General features: G+C 50.3%; 1 protein-coding gene across 3 annotated transcripts; it reads right to left on the bottom strand.

Moving 5' to 3' along the window:
- Positions 1-393: 393 nt before the first annotated feature.
- On the bottom strand, positions 394-12,523 carry NAGK (N-acetylglucosamine kinase). 3 transcript variants are annotated; one of them, XM_010361917.2, is made up of 10 exons: positions 11,201-12,523; positions 8,967-9,051; positions 8,714-8,812; positions 7,713-7,854; positions 6,788-6,898; positions 5,948-6,060; positions 3,586-3,673; positions 2,369-2,466; positions 1,420-1,498; positions 394-717 (listed from the first exon to the last, which is right to left on the bottom strand). In XM_010361917.2, the coding sequence occupies exons 1-10, from the start codon at positions 11,365-11,367 to the stop codon at positions 527-529; spliced, it is 1,173 nt and encodes a 390-aa protein (XP_010360219.1). In that variant the 5' UTR covers positions 11,368-12,523; the 3' UTR covers positions 394-526. The 3 variants fall into 3 exon arrangements, with proteins under 3 accessions (XP_010360219.1, XP_010360220.1, XP_030777012.1); XM_010361918.2 differs by having other exon boundaries at positions 1,420-1,486; XM_030921152.1 differs by lacking the exon at positions 11,201-12,523 and adding an exon at positions 9,747-9,876.
- Between the last annotated feature and the right edge of the window lie 15,026 nt (positions 12,524-27,549).

Below are 27,549 nucleotides of genomic sequence, written 5' to 3'. Positions count from 1 at the left end.
CTAGAATTGTACCCTTCCCCCTAAATCCTGCTGGGAGTCGCAGGAGAGGGTGTGATATGCCTAAGGTACTCTCTGTGATGTTCTGCATGGCGAACACTTGTTTCTGGTGACGGAGGTCACACAGGAATCGTTACCCACTTGACACGACAGGAGAAAACAGGTCACAGATTAACTGGCAGCCACATAGTGCATATGTGTGGTAATATGGGGGGAAGGGTAGCACACAGATAAATTATCTGCCTAAGTGCATGCTGAGTGGATGCAGATCACCGGCCGAGCACCTGGGGGCAGGGCTCTAAACCCTGGACTAAATCCACTCCTTAGGCTCCGGGATATCTGCTGGCAGGTGCACTGAGGATGTACACAGCATGTGTGTTTGATAATGCAGTCCAATTGGGGAGTGGATAAAGTGCGTTTATTTTCTTCTATGTTTGTTTTTGTAAAAAGGAGAAAGGAAGCAAAAGACTCCTTCCTTCCAGACCCAGTGTCCACTGAGCTTGGAGTGGGTGGACTAGGGACCAGCCCCCTAGGAGAAGGTGTAGGAATAGAAGGCAACGGCATTGGCGCTATAGTCCATGGGAAAGAGGTGCCCGATGTGCCTGGCCCCTAGGCTGGCCCCTCCCAGAGCGGAGGAGTGCCTCAGCTTCATCAGGGTGAAGCTGGAGAAGAAGTTCTGAGCCTGGATCTCTCTGCCCTGGGTCAGCGCCAAAAGAAAACCTGGAGGGAAGAACACAAGGACAGAGATAAGAGGAGACCAGCAACCTGTACGGGGGCCAGGAAGGGAGACAAGGACGCCCAGACCCTGAGGTACTCCTGTAGAGGTGCTGGAGGGGCCTACATGCCAAGTCCCCAGCACACAGGGTGCACTGGGTACTTGGGTATTGGAGCCTGAAAAATCGTGGGTACTGGAGTCAGCAGCACAGGGGGCCTGCCCTCCTCTCAGCTCCAAAGGACCCAATGCCAGGAACTCCATGGTAGCAATGGGAGTCCTTGAGCTACTTCAGAATGTCCAGTGGAAACCATCCAACTGCCTGGCATAAGGCTGCCAGGGCTAAGCAGCCAGGCCTCTTTTCTTCCGGCTAGAATTATGTTGACTAGGGATGTCCCCACAGGTTATCACATGCCAGTCAGTGCTCCAATTTTAAGTTTGATCTGTCTTTAACTTTTAAAAAGTGGCTATGATTCAATAAATCATTTGGAACACAACATGTTTTCAAGAGTTCAAGGAAGGTGGATGGGACATCATTAAAGGGCTCAATGGCAGAGTGAGGTTGATGGCCTTAGATGGGAGCATCAGTGGCCTGTCTAGGCCTCAGGGTCCAGGAAGCAGGTTCTCTCTGGGGCAAGCAGCTTTCCTGGGCCACCTCCTTTCCAGCCCCGTCCCCTGGCCTTGCCCTTCCAGCCTCCCCACAGGCTCACCTTCCTTCAGCAGCTCCCAGCTCTTCCACACAGAGCCCACGCACAGGATGGGGAGTCCAATCTCGCCCTGGAACAAGACCTGGGTGGAGAGCGGAAAATGGATACGGGGGCCAACCTAGTCTCTCCAGTGCTGAAGCGGGGAGTTTCCTATGAGCAACCCACCCTATCCCGGTTACTCACCCTCAAGCCAAGAAACAGTAGATAGACTCAGGAAAGGGGAAAAAAAAGGAAGAAAATAGGAGAGACTCAGAAAGGCCAAGGAGACAAGAGGAAGGAAAAAGCGTTGAGCAACAATAGAGAGGAAGGAAAGAGAGAAGTGAGGGAAATTAACAGAAACATGACTGAACTGAAATGAACAGAAAAAAAGGGGACAGGCTGGGCACAGTGGCTCATGCCTGTAATCCTGGCACTTTGGGAGGCCAAGGTGGGTGGATCACTTGCGGTCAGGAGTTCAAGACCTACCTAGCCAACATGGCAAAACCCTGTCTCTACTAAAAATACAAAAATTAGCTGGGTGTTGTGATGTGCGCCTGTAATCCCAGCTACTGGGGAGGCTGAGGCACGAGAAACACTTGAACCCAGGAGGTGGAGTGGGAGGCGGAGGCTACAGTGAGCCAGGATCGCGCTACTGTACTCCAGCCTGGCTGACAAAAGTAGACTGTGTCTCAAAAAATAAAATAAAAAAATAAAAAGAAAGGGGACAGCACACACACACATACATTAAACCAATACAATATATATAAATACAGATTACAGGTCAATTACAGAGGTGGGCATCTGACCAAATAACTTTTTTGTTACAGACATTCTGCAGAATGTTTCTCAGACCCTAAGTTCATTTACAATAGTATCCAATTTACACAGGATTTGATGGGATAGTCCCATCCCCAGTGGGAAAGGACCACCCCTCGCCCAGCAGCTCCCCACCTTCACTCCCACCTCAACTTACCGGGTCAATCTCGGGCAACACTGCTACAATGTGTCTGCCCAGCATCTCTCCAGCCTTCCTGAAGATATAGCGGGAAAGGGGGTCTCCCTGCTGAGCACCTGGGGTAGGGAGGATGGAAGAAGGGAACTGGTGAGAAATGAGGGAGCTGCCATTCCTGGGCTATTCTCTCTCTGTTGCAAGGCAGCCACCATGGGAGCATCCTGAGCTAGCGGGAGTCTACTGCAGGATGGATGCCTGCCTCGTGGCAGGTGGAGAAGCAAGTCTCCACTAACAAACAGCTCTGGGGACCCAGGACCCTAGATGAACAGCTGGATGGGACTCCTGTCAGTGCCCTCCACCCACTTCTTTTTTTTTTTTTTTTTTTTTTGAGACGGAGTCTCGCTCTGTCGCCCGGGCTGGAGTGCAGTGGCCGGATCTCCGCTCACTGCAAACTCCGCCTCCCGGGTTCACGCCATTCTCCTGCCTCAGCCTCCCGAGTAGCTGGGACTACAGGCGCCCGCCACCTCGCCCGGCTAGTTTTTTGTATTTTTTTAGTAGAGACGGGGTTTCACCGTGTTAGCCAGGATGGTCTCGATCTCCTGGCCTCGTGATCCGCCAGTCTCGGCCTCCCAAAGTGCTGGGATTACAGGCTTGAGCCACCGCGCCCGGCCCCTCCACCCACTTCTAACAATCTGTTGTTGGTGAGCCTGTTCCTGGCTCTTTTCTAGAGGGGACTCAGTCCAGCAGGATCGAAGAGAGCCCTAGAATGCCCTGAGGCTGCAGGAACCCAAATTAAGGCAGGATGGACCTTACAGTGGAGAAAGAGCAATGTACAGATATTCAAGCCCTCTGTTCAGCATCTCCTGACACCCAACAAAATATGCCTAACCTCTCTATAATACCCTAGTTCTTTGAGTATAATTGGCAGGAAAAAAGAGTTATAGATTTGTCCAAAGGACAACTGCTTCATAAATTCCTCAGAAACAGGCATACAGCCTACACAAGCCATGACAGCTATTAAAGAGAAAAACACAGGTAATACAAAACTGTCAACACAACCCACATGCCCTTCTGCCTCCACCCCAAGGCCCACCAGCACCAAGGCCCGTGGTAGCAGAGAACAGAGGTCACTCAGTGAGAGGAAAACTGTTGTCCAGTCCTGTCTGAACCCCACTCAATCTCCCATTTGGGGATCTTTGAAGAACAAAGCCACATAAAACCCACCCCGCCTCCAGTACCTTCTGCAATTTTCCGGCAAAACCCAGCAAACCTGCATTTATCAAAGTCCCTATACAGGTGAGTGAGTATTCCTAGCCGATCTGGCACCTAAGAGGAGAAAGGGCACAAGAGAGTTATCAGAAGCAAAAGAAAATCCCAATCTGCCCACCAAAGTTGGCCTTCCTAATGTCTCTACTGTTGGAAAAGCTAGAATAATTTTTTTTTAACTCCAAAGTACAAGGATTTGAGATTTCTCATTTGAGAAAAGTTATTTGTTTTCTCTAACATGGACTTCATAATTTCTTATAGATTAGTTTGAAGGCAGCACAGAGAACAGAATTGTGTTCACCAAAGTCTTTCCTATAGTTTCTTGAGCTGTTCTTTTTTTTGTAATTTTTTTTCCTTTTTAGAGACAAGGTCTTGCTGTTACCTAGGCTGGCCTTAAGCAATCCTCCCACGTCAGCCTCCTGAGTAGCTGGGTTGGGATGCTCTTGAAAAGATTTCTTTGGTCAAAGGAATCTAAGGAATATTGCATATTGTAACTCTCCCTTGGGGAGTCACAATGCACATTAGCAAATTAAAGGCTCTGAGAAGTCCTGTAATCAAGAAATCAATTTGTTTCTCCCAAAACTTATTTGACCACAGAAGGCAGGTCCTTCCAATCCCAACAAACTTACACATCTTTGACACCTCTAAGGTCCTGAGGAACCAACGGTTCCCCAGAATACATTTTTTTTTTGAGACAAAGTCTCACTCTGTCGCCCAAGCTGGAGTACAGTAGTGCGATCTCAGCTCACTGCAACCTCCGCCTCCCAGGTTCAAACAATTCGCTGCCTCAGTCTCCTGAGTAGCTGGGATTACAGGCGCCCGCCACCACACCTGGCTAATTTTTGTATTTTTAGTACAGACGAGGTTTCACCATGTTGGCCAGGCTGGTCTTGAACACCTGACCTCAAGTGATCTGCCCACCTTGGCCTCTCCAAGTGCTGGGATTACAGGTGTGAGCCACTGTACCCGGCCCCTAGAATACATTTTTTTTTTTTTTTTTTTTTTTTTTGAGACAGAGTCTCGCTCTGTTGTCCAGGCTGAAGTGCAGTGGCACGATCTCGGCTCACTGCAAGCTCCGCCTCCCGGGTTCATGCCATTCTCCTGCCTCAGCCTCCCGAGTAGCTGGGACTACAGGCACCCGCCACCGCGCCCGGCTAATTTTTTGTATTTTTAGTAGAGACAGGGTTTCACCGAGTTAGCCAGGATGGTCTCGATCTCCTGACCTTGTGATCCGCCCGCCTCGGCCTCCCAAAGTGCTGGGATTACAGGCGTGAGCCACCGCGCCCGGCCCAGAATACATTTTAAGTAAATGTCTGAGGGGGTGGGTGGTAAAACTTGAGCACTTACGGCAATGTAGTAAGCATGTTATATACTATTTCATTTGATCTTTGTAACAACCCTATAAGAATGACTAAAGGATAGAAGAGGGAACAGCAGACCTATCAGTAGAGTTTAGAACCAATTGGCTGAGTCGGGATAGCTTAACAGTTACTAACTGCACTTCCTATGACAACTGCTCATGAAGTGATTTCTCTGCCTGGTCCCCTCCTATTCCTCACCTTGGCCTAGCCGGGGCTCCTCTTTCATCATCAATCCCTCAGCCCCGATAATCCAGGCCCTACTTTCCAGCATCTCTATTTTCCTTCCTTGGTCCTGGTCCCAGCCCCAGCGCCAGCCCACCTAAATGGCTAGACAGGAAGACTAACTGGGCCTCACAGGTAACTATCAAATAAACTCATCAACCTTGTCCTCTCCCTTTCACCTTCTCTCCCGCCTTTCACTTCTGGTTCTGCTAAAGGCAGGTGTTTCCTAACTTACCACAAAAGAACACGGCACAAACAAGGAGGAGTCAATCCCCAATGCCCTGGGGAGGAAGATGCATCTCCCCCAGAACTCTCCCTGTCCACCTCTTCAGGGGCTCTCTTGACCATTCCAGGCCAGAAGCAGCTCACAGCCCAGTGCATGCGTTCACACTCTACCTGCTGTCTCTGCCCTCCGACCTCACCCTGAACTTTTCATTCTAGCCTAGAATGCCATCTGCTTTCCTTCCCAGCAGATTCTAGCTGCCCAATAATGAAGTCTGCCTAATCACTTGTCCCCAAACCACCCCTTCCTCATGACTGACACCCTCCTAGAATGCACCACCCTGTCCGTCCTAGAATGCACCTCCTAGAATGCACCGTCCTCACCTACGACTTCACCCTGCAACTCAGACCCACAGCTCATCCTACTTCCTGCCCACCCACCCAGGCCCTCCTCTGCATCCACTCTTACTTGGAGTGTTTCACCGCCCTACCCCCAAGTGTGCATGCTTCCTGGGAGCAGGAGGAGTACCTGGAAATAGTTGAACATGGCCTGTTTGACGGAGCCGATATCATGAGGAGCTGCCTCTAGGTTGTCGATGGAGTCAAACACTATTTTCACAGCTTGGTGTGCGATCCAGTAGGCTGCAGGGAGCAGAGAGGGCTAAGAAGATGGGAGCAGTCACCCTGAGCTCATGAGGAAGGAAACTCAGATCCAGACAGGTTAGTGATCTGCTTGAGTTTTATACAAATTAGGTTTCCTGATTCCCAGCCAAGGGTGGCAGGGGGTGGGAGAGGGGGGTGGGGAGGTCTCTAATCAAACAGTACCTGACTGACCAAGAGAAAGTTGGAGGGGGAAGACAGAATAGGTGAGGCTGTGTCACACCAGCTGCTACCCAAGGATAAAACAAGGTCAGTCTGTTGTCACAAATACCACCGGAGTCACTGCCATGAACTGGACCTCAAGGGCCCCTGTGAGAATATACACACGCTACTTGGAAAGCGGTGATGGTGGGAAGGGCCTCTACACCCCTTTCCCCTAGCAGACTGGTATGCCATCTCCTGGCATCTATGGCCTTACCCTCAGTTTCAACTCCTCCCTAAGGACAGCAAGTCAACACAGGCAGGCCCCTGTGCTGAGGGATGAATCTGAGTCCTGGGCGCAAGTCACTGCTGGAGAGCAGGGTCAGCAGCTAGTCCAGCATTTGTACCTCTATGATCTCAGTCATGATCCTGCACATGGAATGGCCTGTTCAGGAGTTGTCCCCAGGAAGCCCCAAGGGCTCAGTGAGCCAAGGGTAGGGAGAGAAAGACAAGGAGTGAAGGAAGGGGCAGATCCAGGACCAGGAGCTGGGCCAGTCAGTGAGCTCACCTGAACCCTCATCACCCATCATATGGCCCCAGCCACCGCAGCCACTCTCAGAGCCATCAGGGTTGATAAGTCTGCAGTTGGAGCCTGTTCCAGCTATGAGCACAACTCCACCTGGGGAAAGGGAATAGGAGGCTCTGTGCGGCCAACGCCTGGCACAGACCAACAGCTTGCTGCTGTGGAAAGACAGGAAAGAAACCAGCCCCAGGCAAGGGATCACCACCCAGTCCTGTAGAGGAGAAAACTGGGCCCAGCTAGTTTCCTGCCTGAGGGTGAGGGCCTGGGTCTCAGAAAAACTCCAATCCCATAATGCCCTTGTCTAGGGGGACAAAGAGAAATGCAAGCCTGCACCTCTTAGAGGGAATGCGGCTTCTTGCCCAGCCGATTTTCCAGTGACTCTACCTGCTTTACTGAGATTGTGCTAGACCTGTTCTCATAGTGATATTCACTCATACCCTAAACCATCTTATGAATACAACTACTTCTATTTTATAGATGAGGAAACGGAAACTCAAGAGAGTTTCGGAACTTCATCAACATGGTATAGCAGGCAAAACAGGAACTGGGATTCAAACACCAATCCCATGACACCAACACTCTTACACTATCACAGGGCCACCCCACTTCCTCCTCAGCACTGACAGCTTCCACAGCCTGCCTTCCTCACCACACCGCCCCCAGGGGTTCCCTCATCTGCAGGGGAGTTATGTTTAACTCCACTCCTTGATTCCCATCAAGAGACCTTTCTTGCCCTCCCTCCTGCTGCCTGGTCCTTGCTCTGGCACAGACTTAAACTACTGAAGGAGTCGAGGGGAATATAAGAGAGGCTGCCTTCTGGATATTTGCAGAACAAGTTTTGTCAGCTGTATCTAGGGGGCTTTCCCAAAAAAACCAGTTCTCACTCTCACCCCTCCCTCCACTTCCTCACCATCCGGTGTAGCTGTGGCGATGGAGCCGGCGGCATCAGTGGTGATTAAGTAGCTTTCACTCAGGTAGGGAAATCGGTCCCTCAGCTCCTCGATCAGGATCCTCCCCGCGTCCTCCTGTTCCCCACCGCTCAGAGATAGGCCCTAGGCCACGTGGGAGGTGAGCGAGTGTGCAGAGCCCCAGCCCCAGCTCTTTTCTCAACCCCCTCCCCGTCCTGATGCCTGATTCCTGTTCTCCCCATCTGGCCATACCCTGCTCACCCAGCCCCAGTCCTCCTTTCACCCCACACAATGAACCCTCGGAAGGCTGTGGTTTATAACCAGGTTGTTCTTATAGAACAACCTGGACTGGGGATGGACAGAAGAAAGATGGATTCCACAATGCCAGCTTTGGAGCTTGGGAGGGCGGTAGTGCTCTTAACAGAAAGAACAGGCAGCAGGGCAAGGTGAGGGGCGATGGAGAGGTAAGTTTGGTTTGGAACACATGGGGTTTGCCCATGGCTGCAGAACATCCCACATGTATGTCCAGGGAGTGGCTGGAGCTGCTGCAACTTGGGAGAAAGATTTGACGCAGGAGTAATAATAGCTAACATTTAATGAGTGCTTATGGGTCAGGCTCTATACTAACCACTTTGCAATGTATCATGTCATTTTACCTTCCCAACAACTCTGAGGTAGCTACTATCCACATTTTCCAAATGAGGAAACTGAGGCTTAGAGAAGGTAAGTAACCTACACACGGTTACTCAGATACTGAGCAGCAAAGCTGGGATTCAAACCAAGGTCTCGGCAGCTCTCCAAAGCCCTGTGCTCTTCCAACATACTTGTACTTTGTAGGTGGCAACTGAAGCCATGAGACTGGGTGAGATTATGACGGTTTCGACACCAGGGACTAAGTCTTGGAGGTCTTTCCCTCTACAGTCATCAAACTCATCTAGTTCGAACTTGCTAGCTGTCTCAGTGTCACTGATGGCTGAATTCCCCGGCTCCACCCCAGACTCACCAAGCTTCGCAGTGGTACCAGAGGATCCACCCCTGCTTTCCGTTTGGCCCTGTTCACCATCTCATTGATCCTCTCCACACACTTGTCTGTCCCGATCAGCTGGCCCCAATCAAGGGAAGAAGGAGTTACAAAGGCTTACAGAAGCTATGTTGCCCCTACAGGCTGCTCTATGAGCCCCAGCCACCACCTCAACAGGAATTACAGAGAATAAAATCAGAACCAAGCCCTCTGATCCCCTCAGTGTGGTTTTTACCCAGTGGTTTGTGCTCAGTCCATCTGCTTCTGCCAGGATCTTTCCGTCCTCCGAGACTAAAAGGACCTTGGACCGTGTGCCTCCCCTACAGAACACAAGAGGGCACTTGGTCTTGCTCGGAAAAAACCCGCAGAGAGAACTAAGCTTGTGCTGTCCACACTGGTAGAGCCCAGTGTGATGGAAGACACAGTTTCCACAAACTCAATCACCACTCCCAAACCCGCCTCTATGGTTCAGTGTTTGCGTGCTCTTTAACGGAAACATAATTCTCACTCCTCTTCCCTTAGGGATGTCCTCCTTATCCTGCAAAACTCTACTTACACTTCACCTAGTCCTGGAAACCTTTTCTGAGGTGTGGCCCACCCCCACGAATTAGTTAAGTCTCCATTAGTCAAACCTTCACAGTGCCTCTAAAGTTATTAAGGACTCCTCTGTATGAAGAGTGTGTTCAGAGGCTTTGTGTCCACCTCTTACTAGACTTCAAGTTCCACTGGGTCAAGCTCCTGATCACTTACCCTCTCAGCACTAGCACAGGAACTGGCACGGGCAATGCTCAGCAAACACTCCTAAGAAAAATGGCACATATCTCTGCTTCCCTCACAATAGCTAAAGACTGCCTTTCAAGATCCAGGTGTCTTTAAGACACCTTTGGGAGAAATGCTGACCACATGACAGGGTGAGTTCATACATACTTAAGCAAGTAAACCGTCAAATGTTGATTACTGGGGGTCACGATAGTTCACAGGGAGATCTGTGGTGGTGGGATATATGTTTACTGACCATTACTTTTACGAATGGAAGAAGAGGACACTGAAGACCGCTCATCAAACTCAAAGAGGACATGAAATTTCAAGGGGGTAGTTAATACACGAGTTGGCAGATTCAACATCCAAAAGAATGTCTTGACGAACTGGAAGAAATGGATCATATCTTACAGATGACTATAACAAGGATGAATGCAGACTTCTATACTGTTTTTTTTTTTTGGTTTTGTGTGTGTGTGTGTGTGTGTGTGTGTGTGTGTGTGTGTGTGTGTGTGTGTTTAAGTGCTACAGATCCAGGATGGGAAAGCTCATTCCTTTTTTTTTTTTTTTGAGACGGAGTCTTGCTCTGTCGCCCAGGCTGGAGTGCAGTGGCCGGATCTCAGCTCACTGCAAGCTCCGCCTCCTGGGTTCACGCTATTCTCCTGCCTCAGCCTCCGGAGTAGCTGGGACTACAGGCGCCCACCACCTCGCCCGGCTAGTTTTTTGTATTTTTTAGTAGAGACGGGGGTTTCACCCGTGTTAGCCAGGATGGTCTCGATCCCCTGACCTTGTGATCCGCCCGTCTCGGCCTCCCAAAGTGCTGGGATTACAGGCTTGAGCCACCGAGCCCGGCCTGGGAAAGCTCATTCCTAATAATTCATGGGAAAAGACTGTGGAGTCTGTGAATCAAGAGTGGGGTGTGGCTGCCAGAGAAGTGAAAACAATCACAGATTCGAAAGTACAGTGCCCTGGCCGAGAGAACAGCCACCCCATTATTCCCTGATTTGACACACTCAGATTCACAGAATGTTGCCACTGACAGGGACGTAGGGATCTTATTTATCTCTATCCTCACTTTGCACATATGTAGCCCAGGGAGGGTAAATATCTTATCCATAGTCATACCCAGGGGCAGAACTATTACAAAAAGTTCAGTAAACAAGCTTCTCAGCAGAAAAATGCAATCTAGTGAAAGCAGCATGGCAGGCCAACAGGGATGGAGTGGTTTTCAGACATCAGGACAACCTAGCACTCTGGCTCACAGCTGCTCCAGCTCCCGGATAACCTCCAACTAAGATCTCTGTCCCGCTTTTCCCCACTCCCACTCCCACTCCCCACCCTGCCCCCGCTCAGCAATTTCACACCTGACACCTGTTCTGCAAAACTCTGTCCGAGGTCAGGAATAGGTAAAAGGGGCTGCTTCCCCAGCTGAAGACAACGGAGTGGGTGTTTCGTGGGAGAAAGGGGCGTGGTTCCAAGAAACACAAAGGATCCCCCACCCGGGGTGTGGCTATTGCACACGCAGAGTCCCCGTAAGGCATACGGCCGCGCGCTGCAGGGCGCCCCTGCGCGTGCACACACCTCTTCTCCGCAAGGTCCCGCCGCCCAAAGTGCCCGGACGCCGTGGCTCAAGGCCACCAGCTTGCCAGCCTGGCCACGGCCTTCCGCCCCACCCTCGGGCCCAGGCTCCCTCCGCCGGGCCGCACTCACCCCTCTATACCCCCATAGATCGCGGCCATGCTGCTGCTACCGTCGCCGCTGGTCCCGCCGTTTGCTTCCCTCCCCGCCTGACGCCTCCCTCCCTCCAGCTGGCTGGGCACCGCCCGGTGTCCGGAAAGCTCCGGCGCCGCCAGCTGCCGCCCAGTGCGCGTGCGCATGGGCGGGGCGGGACGCCGGTAGGAGTCGGGGATCGCTGAGTTCCTCAGGCTGGCGTCTCCTCCGGGTCGCGCGACTGCTGTCCGCAGCGGCCCCTCCCGTCCTCCTGGATCCTGCTTCCAGAGATGGACACTAATCCCAAGAGGAGGAACCAAAGAGGGGTATCTAGGTCCGTCGGACTGTTAGGACACGTCACTGCCTTGCCTGCCCCTTAGCGCCCGGAAGTTGCTGGCAGCCCCGCGTTATATTGCGCGTGCGCATTGCTCTTGGCCGCGTAGATTGTGACGCACGCTCGACCAGACCCCCGCGAAGCTGTGGGCCCAGGGACCTGCGCTCATAAGCCTGTTACATAAATTACTGTAGTGTTCAACCGAACATCTGCCACGCGATGGCGAGTCTCACGGGCACACACGAACACTCGCTCAGATTGTTGCCCTGCGCTTGTGTGAGTGTACGGATCCGGGAGGAATTGGGACCTAAACAGAGACAAGCCCTCGAGGCCGTCCCGGCAGCCCTGAGAAGGGAGCCTTCACCCCTTACTACCCACCCAGTTTACTTCTTGTGGAGGATGTTTGCAGGGACATAGGCTACCGGGAGAACTAGCAGTTACGGCTTTACAAGTTTTTTATTGCCTTTCCGCCCCCATTCCGCTCCCTTTCCTTGCACTGCGTCGGGAAAGGGAATGGGATCCCTAGGGGTGCAAATACAGGCCAGGTCAGGGAGAGCTGTGGCTCCTGAGGGCCTCCTCTGGCTCCTCTGGGCAGTTCTCGGCCCGCAAGGAGCAGCTTCACGGGCCAGGAGGGGCGGTCAGCTGCCCTTGGCATCTCTTAGGGGAAATCAGCTGGCATATCGCCGGTCGAACTCTGTCCCCCTTGACTGCCTGCCATCTTCTGGTGGAGAAACCCAAATAGGCTGCTGTGTCTGGTTATGCTTTAGTGAGAAAATTGTGCTTTTTAAGCTTCCTCATTTCCTACCGTACCACGTTGTAATTCACAGAAGTAAAAAGTAAATCGCTACATGATAGACTCTATATCATGTATTCGTTTATAGAATATGTGTATGTCATATATTCTATATCAGATGGAGAATGTAATAGAAGAGGGTAGGATTTTTTTATGCCTACCTACGACATTTTTTATTCACAGCACATTCGAGCTGGAAGATTATCCAAGACACATATTTTTAGAATTACAGAGTTAATAGATTCTGGTGCAATTAAACTGGGCAGGATTTTTGGAGACTAGATTGTAGGGGGATTTTGAAATAATTGTTTCTCTCCTGTACTACTGCAATGAGCCATGGGGCCTGTGTGTATGATAATATTAAGTTTGTCTTTGTATTGCTTGTTTAGGCAAGCAAGCAAAAGGGAAAGTGCCTAGGTTTAAGACAAGAATTGAGTTGACCATTTAGTAGCTGGATGATCTTGGGTGACTTACAGGTAATTGCTGCAGCCTCTCCTCTACAAAATGGAAATGATAAACATCCGCCTGCTGGGGCTAACGCAAGATTTAAATGCCGAAAGACTTTTGGAAACCATAAAGTCCTTCACAGATCTTAACTAACTTGTATTTACATTACCAATTAGTGTGTGCTGTCCTACACAGTATCCATATGTGATTACTGAGCACTTGAAATGTGGTTAGTCCAAAATGAGATGTCCCGTCAGTGTAGAATACACACAGGATTTCAAAGACTTAGTACCAAGAAAAGAGTGTAAAATACCTCATTAGTCACTATTATATGAATCACATGTTGAGATGATAACATTCTGGATATAGTAGGTCAAGATTATAGATTAGTAAAATTAATTTTGCCAATTTATTACCTATTTTAGTGTCGCTACTAGAATATTTAAAGTTTTGACCCACATTGTATTTCTGTTGTACAACCCTGTTGTCTCCATCTGGACCATAATATTTCAAAGTCACTGAGTGCCTATTTATGAAATAAATAATGGCCATATAATTGATTTAAAGAAGAAATGGCATTGAATAAATAAAATACATTGATGTTGTATATTATAATTGTATAGAGCTCTTTTATGTACCTTTAACTTGTTTTATATGTACATTTATCTTGTTTGATCATCCTAAAAACCTTATGAGAATGACACTTTTTTTTTTTTTTTTTGAGACAGAGTTTCACTCTGTGACCCAGGCTGGAGTGCAGTGCTGTGATCTCAGCTCACTGCAACCTATGCTTCCTGGGTTCAGGTGATTCTCCTGCCTCCGCCCCTCAGCCTCCCAAGTAACTGGGACTATAGGGATGCGCCACCACGCCCAGCTAATTTTTGTATTTTTAGTAGAGACAGGTTTTCACCATGTTGGCCAGGCTGATCTCGAACTCCTGACCTCAAGTGATCCGCCTGCCTCGGCCTCCCAAAGTGCCGGATTATAGCGGTGAGCCACTGCGGCAGGCCGAGAATGACAGATTTCTAATCACATATTACAAATGAGGAAACGGGAGGCTCTAAAATAAAAGTAATAAGCCTAGGCTCACACAAATAATATATGTGGCTTATTATGTGTGGGTAGTTAATATCAAGGGAAGGAAATTCAAGATGTTGCAATATAGCAGGGTATACAAGTGTACACTGGGCTTGCAACATCCAGTAGCTGCTCCCATGATGCTCACAAGGTTGATAAAGTTCTTTAAGAATCTGCAAGCCACAGTCTTCTCTGTCTTCTGTACTTTGTCCCTATGACCCCAGGGAGGCCATAGTTTGGGGAAAGAGTGGTAAGAGAGACAATAGGAAAATATCTTACCTCACAAATCCACTTGCAATTTTGGGACAGATGACTTTTGGTCAGGGTCCTCAACAGATTTTGTTAACTTAATTCATGAAACACAGCGACATCTGTTTTTGCTCACCACAGTATGTCCAGGGCTAACCTCAGTACTCCACAAATGGCTTTGAGAGTGGTTTATAAACTATAAAGCATGGTGTCACAAACATCACGGGTAGCAAATGCCCAATTTGAGCTAAAGAAGGGAGCAAGCAAATTCCACAGCGGAAACTAAATTTGCAGAACAGATCAGGAAGAGAAAGAGAAAATGAGGAGAAGTGAAATTGTGAACTGAGGAAGCAGGAATTGGACCTGTGGTCAGGGGGCCTCAAAGAGATCTAGCCCTAGTCGGTCTTGCATTCGAAGTTGCCAGTACATGTGTGACCTCAGCACTGTGCTTTAACATAATCTGGTAGGTCACTTACAGGGTGACAAATGGGAAGGGAGAGTTTGGAGAAGGGAAACACTTAGAAGGCTGGACATTGGTCCAGGTGAGAGTTGAACAAGCAAGTGATGGAGGTGGGGGTGGGGGACAGAGCAGGAGTCACGGGGAGGGAGCAAGGAGGGGGTCATGCTAACATCTGTTGATCTGGGATGAGGAAGTAGAGAGAGGCTGGAGTTCACTTTCCCACAATGAAAGAGGCAGAGGTGAGGGGCTTCCTTACCAAGGGTGGAGGTGGGACTCTGGGGCTGGCATCTGCAAAGCAAGGGAAAGACAGCCTACGGGACTGCCAGGACTAACCCAGAAGGGACAAGGGGTGCATGGGGTCCCCAGAGCACAGAGGCAGCCATGCACAGCTGGTGTAAATGTTCTGTTCTTCAAGTCTCTTCAGCCATGTAAGGGAACTGAAAGAAAAGAGGGATCTTATCTGCCTTGATCTTAAATTGTTCTGAGGGATGTGGGGCCTTAGGCCAGGGCAGCAACCAGAACAAATCCGGTTAGTTTACTCCCTCTTCTTTTCTGAGCGTGTGGGTGTCTATGTGTGAGTTTATATGCATGTCCTGGCTTGTGTCAATCTATGCATAGGTGTGTATTTTTTTATGTATTCGAACTTCTCTTCATATATGTTTCTAAGTGACTGAATGTGTCTACAGATCCATGTAGTTGAGATGACGTCCTCATGTATTTTTCTATATTAATGTGTCTACAGATTTCAAGGTAACGTTTCAGTTCTCAAAGAAACCTAAGCAAGCCTGCATATTTAGGCACCTTTAGGCAGATGCGTAAATGTGTACCTGTAACTTACGCTGGAGCCAGCTCACACAGCTCACAAAGACCCAGTTTCATGTGCAACTCTCCGTCTTCCATGAGGTGTAATTATGTTGGTAGCTTGAAATCACCATGGTGGGAGTATTTACACCACAGAAATCGGTAACTGCTACAACTCAGGTTGTTATTATTGTTTCCAGAAAGCTGACCGTTAACACTTAACAGCGCACCACTGGGTATATGCCTGTGAGAAAGCTCATGGGCTGTGTACATCAGTGTATAAGCACACACTGTATATGAAAGTGTGTACCTGTGTAGCGGCTCCAATGTTTTACAGACTGCAAACTCAGGGGTACAAAAAGATAACTTTTTCTACAACTAAACTTGATTTCTGACTCAATCCTCCCCTCTCCCTAAAAGCAGAAAGCTTAATCCAGTTAATCATTTACAGGTAAACTCAGTCATTTCAGATTTCAACTGAGGTCCAACACTTGTCCTCCTCTTCTTGGCTCACCAGGGTGACATGTGACAGCCAGGGTTAAACAGCACTGCAGCAGCACTGAGGAGATGCCGCTGCTGAGATGTGCAGTTTTCTCACTGGGGCATTTGGTCTCCTGACATCTCCTAAGATTCCCAAGGCACCATGAGCCCTCCAGTTGCCCAGTCTATACTGCCATTTTGGGAATGTGTCTCCTTGTCAGGTGTCAGGGATGTTTATATCTCTTTCGTAGTGCCTAACTATACAACACTCTGTAAGATAAAGTGTATGTCCATTTTATAGCGGCAGAAATGCTCAGAGGTTAGGGACCAGATTGCCACAACGCCCTGTGAGTTATGGACACTAGTACATGCTTTTGGTCATGATGAATTAGACATTGGTGCTTGAATAATCAGAATCCCCCATTCCATCATTGGACCCTGCACCAACTGTGACATCTCCTATGCTACGGTATAGCAGGAAACCCAAAAATAAGTGTACATGGAGAGACGGCTGGGAGGTGGAACCAATATGAATTCTGTGGCATGTAAAACCAGTGGAATAAGTTTCACAGACCTCCCCTCCCGAGCCTGTCTAGTTCCTTTATCAGGATTTAGTTATCTAGCTTCTAGATGGAGCCCTGGTACTGAGCTACCAACATTGTGTGTCCCAGAAGAGAGAGGCAAAGAACTCACAGCAGTGGGGTAGATTTTTCCAGAACAGACCTCCTCTGGAAGAGGTCTTGTGAAGTTGCTGCAAGGAAATGGTGGGCAAGGTTTAGAGGGAGGGGGATCTCTTCCAGGCCCCTCCCTTGCCCATTAGCAAATGTGCAGAACTCATAGTTCCCCCTTTTATAAAATTGTATTTTTTTAAGAGATAGGGTCTCGTTCTGTCTCCCAGGCTGGAGTGCAGTGGTGTAATCATAGCTCACTGTAGCCTCCAGCTCCTGGGCTCAAGTGATACTCTTGCCTCAGCCTCCAAAAGAGCTAGGACTAGAAGCATGCACCACCACGCGAGGCTAATTTTTAAATTTTTTTTGTAGAGATGAGGTCTCGCTTTGTTACCCAGGTTGGTCTTGAACGTCTAGCTTCAAGTGATCCTCCTGCCTCAGCCTCCCAAAGTGCTAGGATTACAGGGGTGAGCCACTGCACCTGGCTGTATTTATTTTTTGAAAAAAATCAATAATTATAATTTTTCGAGATAACTTTAGATTCACATACAGTTGAAAGAAATACTACAAAGAGATCTCAGTTTCCCCCAGTGGTAACATCTTTTACAACTACAATATCACTACTCAGGTATTAACGTAGATACAGTCCATCAATCTTTCAGATTTCTCCTTTTTTTTTTTTTTTCTGAGATGGAGTTTCACTCTTTCGTCCAGGCTGGAGTGCAATGGCACGATCTCAGCTCACCGCAACCTCCGCCTCCCAGGTTCAAGCGATTCTCCTGCCTCAGCCTCCCTAGTAGCTGGGATTACAGGCAATAATCCCATGTGCCACCACGCCTGGCTGATTTTGTATTTTTAGTAGAGACGAGGTTTCTCCATGTTGGTCAAGCTGGTCTCAAACTCCTGACCTCAGGTAATCCGCCTGCCTCGGCCTCCCAAAGTGCTGGGATTATAGGTGTGAGCCACTGTGCCTGGCCCAAATGGTGGGTGAATTGAGCCATTGCAAGGCATATAGGTAGCTGTCAGAATGCTTTTTCTTTCGTCTTTCTTTTTATTTATGTATTTATTTATTTATTTATTTTTGAGACAAAGTCTCGCTCTGTTGCCGAGGCTGGAGTACAGTGGCGCCTACTGGGTTCACACCATTCTCCTGCCTCAGCCTCCCAAGTGGCTGGGACTACAGGCACCTGCCACCACGCCCGGCTAATTTTTTGTATTTTTAGTAGAGACGGGGTTTCACTGTGTTAGCCAGACTGTTCTCGATCTCCTGATCTCATGATCCACCCACCTCAGCCTCCCAAAGTGCTGGGATTACAGACGTGAGCTACCGTGCCCAGCCCCAGATTTCTCCATTTTTTTTATCATACCCATTTTTTGTCTTTGTTTTTGTTTGTTGAGATTTTTTTTGTCTTTGTTTTTGTTTGTTGAGATGGAGTTTAATTCTTGTCGCCCAGGTTGGAGTGCAGTGGCACCATCTCGGCTCACTGCAACCTCTGCCTCCTGGGTTCAAGCGATTCTCCTGCCTCAGCCGCCCGAGTAGGTGGGATTACAGGCACACACCACCACGCCTGGCTAATTGTTATAGTTTTAGCAGAGATGGGGTTTCACCATGTTGGCCGGGCTGGTCTTGAACTCCTGACCTCAGGTGATCTGCCCACCTCGGCCTCCCAAAGTGCTGGGATTACAGGTGTGAGCCATCACTCCCAGCCTGTTATACCCATTTTTTTTTTTTTTTTTTTTGAGACGGAGTTTCGCTCTGTCGCCCGGGCTGGAGTTCAGTGGTCGGTTCTCAGCTCACTGCAAGCTCCGCCTCCCGGGTTTATGCCATTCTCCTGCCTCAGCCTCCCGAGTAGCTGGGACTACAGGCGCCTGCCACCTCGCCCGGCTAGTTTTTTGTATTTTTTAGTAGAGACGGGGTTTCACTGTGTTAGCCAGGATGGTCTCGATCTCCTGACCTCGTGATCCGCCCGTCTCGGCCTCCCAAAGTGCTGGGATTACAGGCTTGAGCCACCGCGCCCGGCCTGTTGTACCCATTTTTACAAATACATGTGTGTGTTTAGTTCTAGTTTTATCACATGTGTAGGTTCACGTATCCACCACCACAGTTGAGATACCGAGCTGGAATCCATCTCTAGCGGTATTCCTCCAGTTCTCCTCCTTGTATACTCACACTCCCTTTCTCCCTTGAACCCTGGCAGCTAATTTGCTCTCCATTTCCAAACTTTTGTCATTTCAGGAATGTTATATAAATAGAATTGGGTTGGGCACAGTGGCTCATGCCTGCAATCCCAGCACTTTGGGAGGCTGAGGTAGGATGATCACTTGAGGCCAGGAGTTCAAGATCAGCCTAGGCAACATAGTGATCTCCGCATCTCCCCGTGTAATTTTAAAATAAAAATGAAAATAATTTTAAAATAAAAATAAAAAGTGCCGTTTTAGTGACACAGTCACACATATAAATCTCTCTATACTCTACATAAAGGTTATAAAGTCATGGCTCCTTATCTGAATCCTTGAGCCTCAAGGAAGAATGTAAGACAGAGCCACCTCTGGGGCTTTCTTCTCAGCTCCTGGAGTGGAGCCTGGCTGGAACCCACCTTCCCCATCTGCCTTTAGGCATCTGGGAAGCAGCTCAAGCCTGGGGCTGAGTGAGGGCTTCTGGGAGAGCTCCTGCTGAGACAAGGGACAGTCCCTGGGGGATGGAGGAAAGGGTTGTTGGGGGAAGGAAGAAAGCAGAGGCTGTGAGACTTGCTCCAGGCAACTGTCTCGACTGGTTTTGCCACTTCCTACCAGGTTCCCAGAAGACTCTCCTTCCAGCCAGAGTGCCTTCTCCCAGAATCCTGAGGGTTTTCAACCCCTCTTCAACTTAGCAGTTCCATCCTTCACAGTTACATGTGTACATGAGCAAAAGCCTGCTCCCATCTAACCTGATTCTCTCAGGACACTTCTAAGGGTGCCCCCTCCCCTGTTGCCCAGGCTAGAGTGCAGTGGTGTGATCATGGCTCACTGCAGATTCGAACTCCTGGGCTCAAGTGATCCTCCCACCTCAGCCTCCCCAGTAGCTAGGACTCCAGCTGCACACCACCACATCTGGCTAATTTTTTATAGAGACAAAGTCTCCCTATGTTGCCCAGGCTGGTGTTGAACTCTTGCCTCAAGCAATCTTCCTGCCTCAGCCTCCCAAAATCCTGGGATTACAGGCATGAGTCCCTCTCTGACGCTCTCTGAAGCTAGAAAGTGAGAAAGAGGGGCTGGGAGAGTCAACCAGCTGGGAGCATTGGGAGGCTAGAAAAGAAACAAGTTAGAATGGACTGGAGCAGTCAGGAAGGCTTCCTGGAGGCAGTAGTCTTAAAAGACTGGTGAGACATGAATGCATAGAGAGAAGGGGCAGGAAGGGCACTTGGAGTGAAGCAAGGGTGGGGCGGAGGAGGGGTTTGTGCAGGAGATGGGGTCAGAGCTGGAACTCAGAGTGTCATGCTTGGGTGCTTGTGGCTGGTGGGCAGGGCTAGGCAGCTTTTCTTCCCTTCACCTGCCCAGGAGATCTGGACAGTGACCTGCAGGCAAGAGACTGGACAGAAGAAAGAGGACGGGCCAGCCAGTAGCTTAATCAGTGATACCAGTCCCCTTGCATCATGACCTGTAGGTCTCAGAGAGTTCCTGGGGCTGACTGCAGCCAGTCCTGGCTCTTCCAGTACCTGCTAGAGGAGAGTGAGCCCAATAGTCTGGTTTGCGCAGAACTGAGGTGGGCTCCTGGGACATAGGACTTTTCCATTTTTAAAATCGGAGGAGTTGGTCACTCTGTGAAGAAATCTCTTCCAGAGAAGGGGCCAAGAGCAAGGCTGAGGGAGTGACCCCAGTGATCCATGCTATCGGTAGTACGACTTGAGTGTTTTTAGGAGGGGAAATGTTTGGTTTTCAGTTTTATAAAATTGTCTTCCAATAACTTAGGGCAGGATTTATATGTTACTGCAAATAATAAAATGAGATATTCATAGAATGGATTAAACTGATCCATAGATCAGTTCGGCAGTGTTTCCCAATATTTCCTCAAGAGATGTTAATGGGTACCTCCAGAACACAGGATTCTTATGGTCCTTGGGAACACCACGTCTTCACAAATCTATCTGTCTCACCCTTACCCTGGAGAGACACAACGTACTGCCCATCAGTAGATTGAGGCTCAGAAAGCCCCAAAGGAGAGAAACTTGTTTCATCCTGTTTAATGGCTAAAGAAGCAAGGCTATTTGCACAGACGTAGTCTGGTTTCTCAAGTGGTATTGAGTCCCTAATACATTTTCGCTGCTACACACACCACAGGTTTTCTCTTCCATCGAGTTTGGAAAACTCTGGAAGTGAACATAGATGACAGGATGCCACCCACTTCATGACCCTGGAGTCCCTGTATCAACTCAATAATCCCACAGCCAGGTTTTAAGGATAAATCAGGTAGAAGTGTAATTTCTATTCTTGTTTGATTTTTTTTCTTTAATAATCCACTGGCTGGATTATTACTGGATTAATACTGGATGCTATTCAAAGGCTACAAAAGTTCAACTCCCCACATGCCTCATACCAAAACCCTAGGCCTGGGCTTTGTTTCCCTCAGGTTGGGACCAGCAGCAGCTGGGGGTCCATGCCCTGGAGCCAGCTCATCACTTCTGAAGGCTTCAGGAAGATGCAGCAAGCTGAGACCTGGCAGCATGGGAGAGTGGGGCTGGCCCTCCACTCTTTCTTTCCCTTACCTTCTTTTCTGAGGCAGCCCTGAATATCCCCCAGATACTGTTTCCAAAAGACTTCGGCTGCTCCAGCCTTTTCTGGCCCCTGTGGAAAACAAGTCAGGTGTCTTTCAGTTCTCCAGACCCAGGCCAGGGCCAGATCAGGGCCAAGAGGCGTCACCCAGGATCTCTCATGGGCCCTCCCTAGCATCCTGCCTCTGTCTGCATAATGGACTATTATATCAAGGGAGGCCATTGGAGTTGTTGACACAATGGATTTTTCTGTAGTCATGAACCCCCAGCTGGAGCATTAGGAGAAGAAAGGCAGGAGAGGCGGGCCTTACCCAAGACCTGCCCTCAGCTCTGCAGTCCCCTGTCAGGGCAGATGGGGCAAGGATTAGTCAGAGGGTGCAGGAGCAGGCAAGAGAGGCAGTAGAAAAGGCAAGATTGGAGGATGGCTTGGAGAGTGAGAGGTGTTCTAGGAGGCGATTTGGGCCCTGGTAAAACTGTGAAGTGGTACAAGTTGGGCTCTAGAGGCCTGAGAAGTGGGAGTGGAGTGGGCACCCTTCCACAGGAAGCCGGGTCTTGTGCTGTCTCGTGGCCCAGGCACTGTCCCCTCTCCACCCTCAAACCCCACTGGGAGGAAAGTCAGGTAAACCAGCACCCACTGAGGATCCCAGCCTAGGCTGAGGAAAAGCCACCTCACCTTCCCCAGAGTACTGAGATCCCAGACATGAGCATGATGGCCGGTAAGCTGGGGCTGCCACTTCTACCCCAAAAGCCGTCCCCAGAAAAGCCCCAGAAGCGGTGTCAAGGGACATAACAGCATCAAGCTCAGAGACCTGACGGTGGATATGTGCAAGGATCGACTGTGTGTTCCAGTGAGTGGGCCTTCCTCTCCCCACCTTTCAGGACCCCGCCCCAGTTAGGGCTGTGCACTTTAAGAGAAGCCCTGAGGGAGAGCAAGGATTGGCCTGGAGGGGTGTTCTTCTGATGGCAGGGGCACCGTGACAGGTTATGCACAGGTGCTGGGCTTGGGCCCTTCGTTATACCCTCTTTATTACACTACATCCGTGGGCAACCACCCAGCCCAGGGCCAGTCTTATTGCTGAGCTGTCTCTGCTCTTTCTCAAGAACGAGTGGAGCTGGAGCCACCATCAGAAAGGCTGGCTGGCCCAGTTGGTCCCATGTGGCCAGGCATGTGCGGTTCAGTGGCCTGCTGAGGACTAAGCAGAGGGGACAGCAGCGCCTTTCCTGAGACAAGTGGGAAGAAGGTATCAGCCATGGCTGACCGAGCGGTGACCCACGGCCCAACACAGAGCCAATTAGCAGCCACCACAATGGTGGTGGGCTCGCTGCAGCTTCCACAGGAGGTCCCATGTGCAACGGGCGTGTCAGGCCAAGTTAGCACCAGGAGGGCTGAGCGGAGTCCGACTGGAGGCTACCTGAGTGGGAGAGCGTGGGTGATAACGCTTCCCTCGGGCTCTCAGGAGCTGAGCGAAGTGAGACATTCAAATGCCTCTCCTCACAAATGCATGCGGGGGTGCGTGCATGTGTGTTGTGTGTCTGCGTTGTGCACGTTTGTCGTGTGTCAGTTGCATGTGCATGCTTGCTCATGTTCATGGAACATATTTAGTGCATACCTACTTTGTTTGCACTGGGAATTCTGAGACTAGACAGGCCAAAGTCCCTGCCCTCATGGAGTTTACATTCCAGTGGGAGAGACAGAAGATAAATGCACATCAACTGTATTGTCTTGTAGTGATAAGTGCTATGAGGAAAGTCAAAGTGGGGAATGGGCTGGGGGCTGCTGTTCAGCTAGTGTGATCAGGGAGGCCCCCTGAGGAGGTGATCTTGGACCAAATGATGAGGAGGCAGCCTGTTGAGTATCTGAAAGAGGAGGGCTATAGACAGAGGGCAGAGAGCAGGGCCAGAGTGAGAGAAGCTGCAATTCTACTATGCTGTGTGTAGTGTGGACAGGAGGAGAAGGGAGATACCATATCTGGGGTGGCATCTGGCAGCCCAGATGGGGGCAACCCTCAGTAAGAACCTACTTGCGGCCGGGCGCGGTGGCTCAAGCCTGTAATCCCAGCACTTTGGGAGGCCGAGACGGGCGGATCACAAGGTCAGGAGATCGAGACCATCCTGGCTAACATGGTGAAACCCTGTCTCTACTAAAAAAATACAAAAAACTAGCCGGGCGAGGTGGCGGGCGCCTGTAGTCCCAGCTACTCGGGAGGCTGAGCCAGGAGAATGGCGTGAACCCAGGAGGCGGAGCTTGCAGTGAGCCAGGATCGGGCCACTACACTCCAGCCTGGGCGACAGAGCAAGACTCCGTCTCAAAAAAAAAAAAAAAAAAAAAAAAAAGAACCTACTTGCCCAGCTCAACCCTGAGGGGCAGCTCCGACTCCCTCCCTAGGCCCAGCTCCCCTGCGTGGCGCACACGGGCCTCCCCTGCTTGTGTAGTCAGCGCCTGGGACTGCCCCTGTGGGTACCCCTGGCTCTGCAGATCCCGCTGTGTCCACATGGTGTCCAGCTCCAAGGGATGCCCAGGAAGAGTGATCAGGGCTCATACAGCCAGGCTTGACCCTGGGACCAGAGCCTGAAGCTGCTCTCGAAGCTGCATTCTAGTGACCAGAGGCACAGCTGCCCATGGATGTTCTGGTATGTAGGACCCACTGGCAGATGATGGGATGGGCCTGCCCAGAGAACTGAGGGGACACTGGAGACTCCATACCAGGCTGTCCCAGCCCCCGCCCCCAGACTTTCCCTTGGGGTTCAGAGGCCTGACGCGGTATGCAATTCCAGCAAGTGAAGCAACCAGGGCTGGGCCCTGGGAAAGCTGGGGAGCCTTGCCTGCCCTCACTGCCCCAACCACCTCCCCTCCATGGAAAGGGCAGGCTCCAGTCCCCAGCAGAGGGGTGGAGAGCCAGTTTCCAACTTTGACCTCCATCTCCCAAACCCCACAGCCCTGGGATAGAGAACCTCTTAGGTCCAGGGCAGGCAAAGCTCAACTGGCCCTGCTTCAGGTGACCTCAAAAAAAATTGGGTAGATGCAAAGAAAGGGAGGTGAGATGGGAGTGACAAACTGTTGTCACTGCACCAAACTAGCCAGAGGCTGCCTTTGACTGAGGAAGACTGATATGGGTGTCTCGGGAGGATGTCAGGTGTGAAGCTGTGTCTGTGGGCCTGCTACCTGTGTGGATTTGGTGTCTAGGTTAGTCTGGTACCTTTCTGCTTGCTTGGGTGTCTGTGAGTGAGTCCTCATGTGCCCACATGTCTACCTGTGCACTCCCTGGGAGCCCTGCACTGCCAGCTGCGGGGGGCCTCTCTTGTGTGTGCCTTTCTGTGTGTGAGATGTCCCTAGGTTTGTGCCTGTCAGCCGCTGAGTCTGTAACACTCTGTTCCCCAGCCTTGCCCTGAGGTTCTCTGGGGAGAAGCTGCCTGCTGAGCTTTCACCAACACTGCATATGGGGATGGCAGGGAGACTCAAGAACCTCTCGGGAGATGCAGTTCTGCTGCTGTTGGCTGGCAGAGGTTTGCACTTAGCTTTCTCTTCACTGTCATTACACACACACACACACACCCATACACACACACACACTGCTTGCAGCCAGCCAAGCCAGCAGCCCTAAAATTAGTCACGCATTGATTTTGGTCTCTTACTGGTCTCTGGACGTGGTTTCAGACTCACATCACTGCCACTGCTCACTCCCAGCCCCCTCCCCCTGAAGGTGCATGGAGAGTAATGGTGAGTAAAGACAGGCAGCTTGGGTGGGACAGGCAGTGTGGCTGCCACAGGAAGCTAATCTGGTGTGCTGGGCTCAGAGATTTCAGGTTTGGGATGAAATTAAGAGGTAATCTAGCCTCCCCCATCCCTCTACCATTGACTGGTGCTAAAAGCCACTGTTGGGTGTGTGTGTGTGTGAGAGAGAGAGGGCTGCTGCTCCCATCCAACCTGATTCTCCAAGGACCCTTCTAAGTATGGGCCCCTCACTGACACTGTCTGGAGTGGGGAAGTGGGAAAGTGGGGTGGGAGCATCCACCAGTGCCTGGACTTCTGAGCATCTCCCTCATGCCCGGCTCAATGTTTGGCCAGGGTGTGGTGAGTAGACAAGGGTCTCACAGACTGGTCAGTGAGGCAAGGTGTTAAAGGCCTGGAAAGTCAGATAAGAAGCAGCAGAAGTCACAGGGAGTCAGTGAGTATGTCCGATGAGGACCGTGAATGCTGGGTGCAAACAGGAGGCTAGAGAAGAAAGGGTTAGAATGGACTGGAGCAGTCGGGAAGGCTTCCTGGAGGCGGGGATGTTACCTAGGTCTTGAAAGACAGATAACTGGATAGGCAGAGAGTGTATAAAGGACCTAACCCAGTGCCTGGCAAAAGACATGTCCAACAAATAAATAGGGTCTGTAAGGCTGAGGCCACACCCCACTGACCGTACCCTCTGTCAGGCCTTCCACAGAAGTGAAAATAGCCTTAACTGATGACATTCCACCATTGTGATTTGTTTCTGTCCCACCCTAACTGATCAATGTACTTTGCAATCTCCCCCACCCTTACAAAGGTTCTTTATAATCTCCCCCACCCCCTTAAGAAGGTTCTTTGTAATTCTCCCCACCCTTGAGAATGTACTTTGTGAGATCCACCCCCTGCCCCCAAAACATTGCTCCTACCTCCACCGTCTACCCCAAAATCTGTAAGAACTAATGATAATCCACCACGCTTTGCTGACTCTCTTTTCGGACTCAGCCCGCCTGCACCCAGGTGAAATAAACAGCCTTGTTGCTCACACAAAGCCTGTTTGGTGGTCTCTTCACACGGACATGTGAAACACCTTCCTCGCAAGCATCGGCTAGGGCCTTCTCACTATAGACTGACTTCCTCCGTCATTTCCACATGGCATAAATAGCCACCACAGGGCTCACAAGCTGCCATTGAGATGGTTCAGTGCCACACACTGCACACAGGCCAATCTGGCCTCGCTCAGTTCTGCTCTCCAGTTGTGGGAAAGAACCCATTTAGCCAGCTTGGGTCAAGGATCTCCACCTCTAATGGAGGGAGGGTGACCTGGCAGAAATATGGCTTCAGGGGCCATCCCCATAGGCAGGATAACTCCTGCCCACCTCACGTACCTCTTCATGCCAGGCCCTGTGCTGGGTACTGTGGACACAGAGATGAGGACACTCTATGGCCTGCTCAGGAAATATTTGAGCTGGGCTTTGAGAAATGCGTGGGCGTTTTTCAGGTGGAGAGGTGGGCAGGTGGTAATGGGTGAAGGGGGATTCTGTGTCTGAGGCAAGAACCCCCCCAGAAAGAGAAGACAGCAACCAGCTCTCTCCCCTCTGTCCGGGTGGAGTAGAGAATGCCAAGGCGTGGAGGGACCCTCAAGGAGACCATCCTAACGTGTTGTTTGGATTTGAGATTCACTGTGCATTTTCCTCCTCCTGCCACCGCCCACTGCCCCAGAATCAGACGTCCTTCCTCCAGTGGTTGGGCTGAGGGTGATATGGAGAGTTGTTCTATTTTATGTTTGTTTTTTTAAAAGCAGGGCACACTGCTGCTCTAAACAAAATAGAGGCTCTGCTGGGGAGGCAAAAAGGAAAAGAGGACATTGGACACAAACCCTCAACCTATGGACATGGTCCCCTTGATTGTCAGCATCTGACTGCACAAGACGTGGGGAGAACTGCACCGGGAGGGAAGGACATGCTGCCCAGGAAACACTGGCGAGAGAGGGAGGAGGCTGGCAAAGGGACTGGCACTTGTATCAAATGAAGAATGGCTGTGAAAAGGTGAGACGTGGTCTGGAAGAAGATGGGGGCTGTGTGTGTGCCTGCGTGTGTGTGCGTGTGAGAAACGTGAAGAGTGGACGTGCCGAGGCAGTGTATTTCAGTGGGTAAGCATGTGGATGCTATTGCCAGGAAGACTGGCGACTGGAGTGGCCAACTTGTCCCAGTATGCCAGTGGCTTTCCTGGCTTTAGCACTGAAAGTCCCGTAGTGTCATGAGTATAGTAGTATGGATTGCCCTAGCTGGGACTTGCTAGCTGTTACCTAACTTCTCTGTGCCTCAGATTCCTCCTCTGTAAAATGGATCTAATGGATACCTATTTTGGCTGGGTGGGTGGCTCATGCCTGTAATTCCAGCACTTGGGGAGGCCGATGTAGGCAGATTGCTTGAGCCCCAGGAGTTCAAGACCAGCCTGGGAAACACGGCAAATTCTTGTCTCTACAAAAAAACACAAAAACCAGCCAGGCATGGTGACATACTCTTGTAGTCCCAGCTTCTCGGGAGGCTGAGGTAGGAGAATCACCTGAACCTGGGA

Source organism: Rhinopithecus roxellana, chromosome 17 (genome assembly GCF_007565055.1).
Source record: "Rhinopithecus roxellana isolate Shanxi Qingling chromosome 17, ASM756505v1, whole genome shotgun sequence".
Classification (NCBI taxonomy): Eukaryota; Metazoa; Chordata; class Mammalia; order Primates; family Cercopithecidae; genus Rhinopithecus; species Rhinopithecus roxellana.
This window is presented reverse-complemented; position numbering and strand designations above follow the sequence as displayed.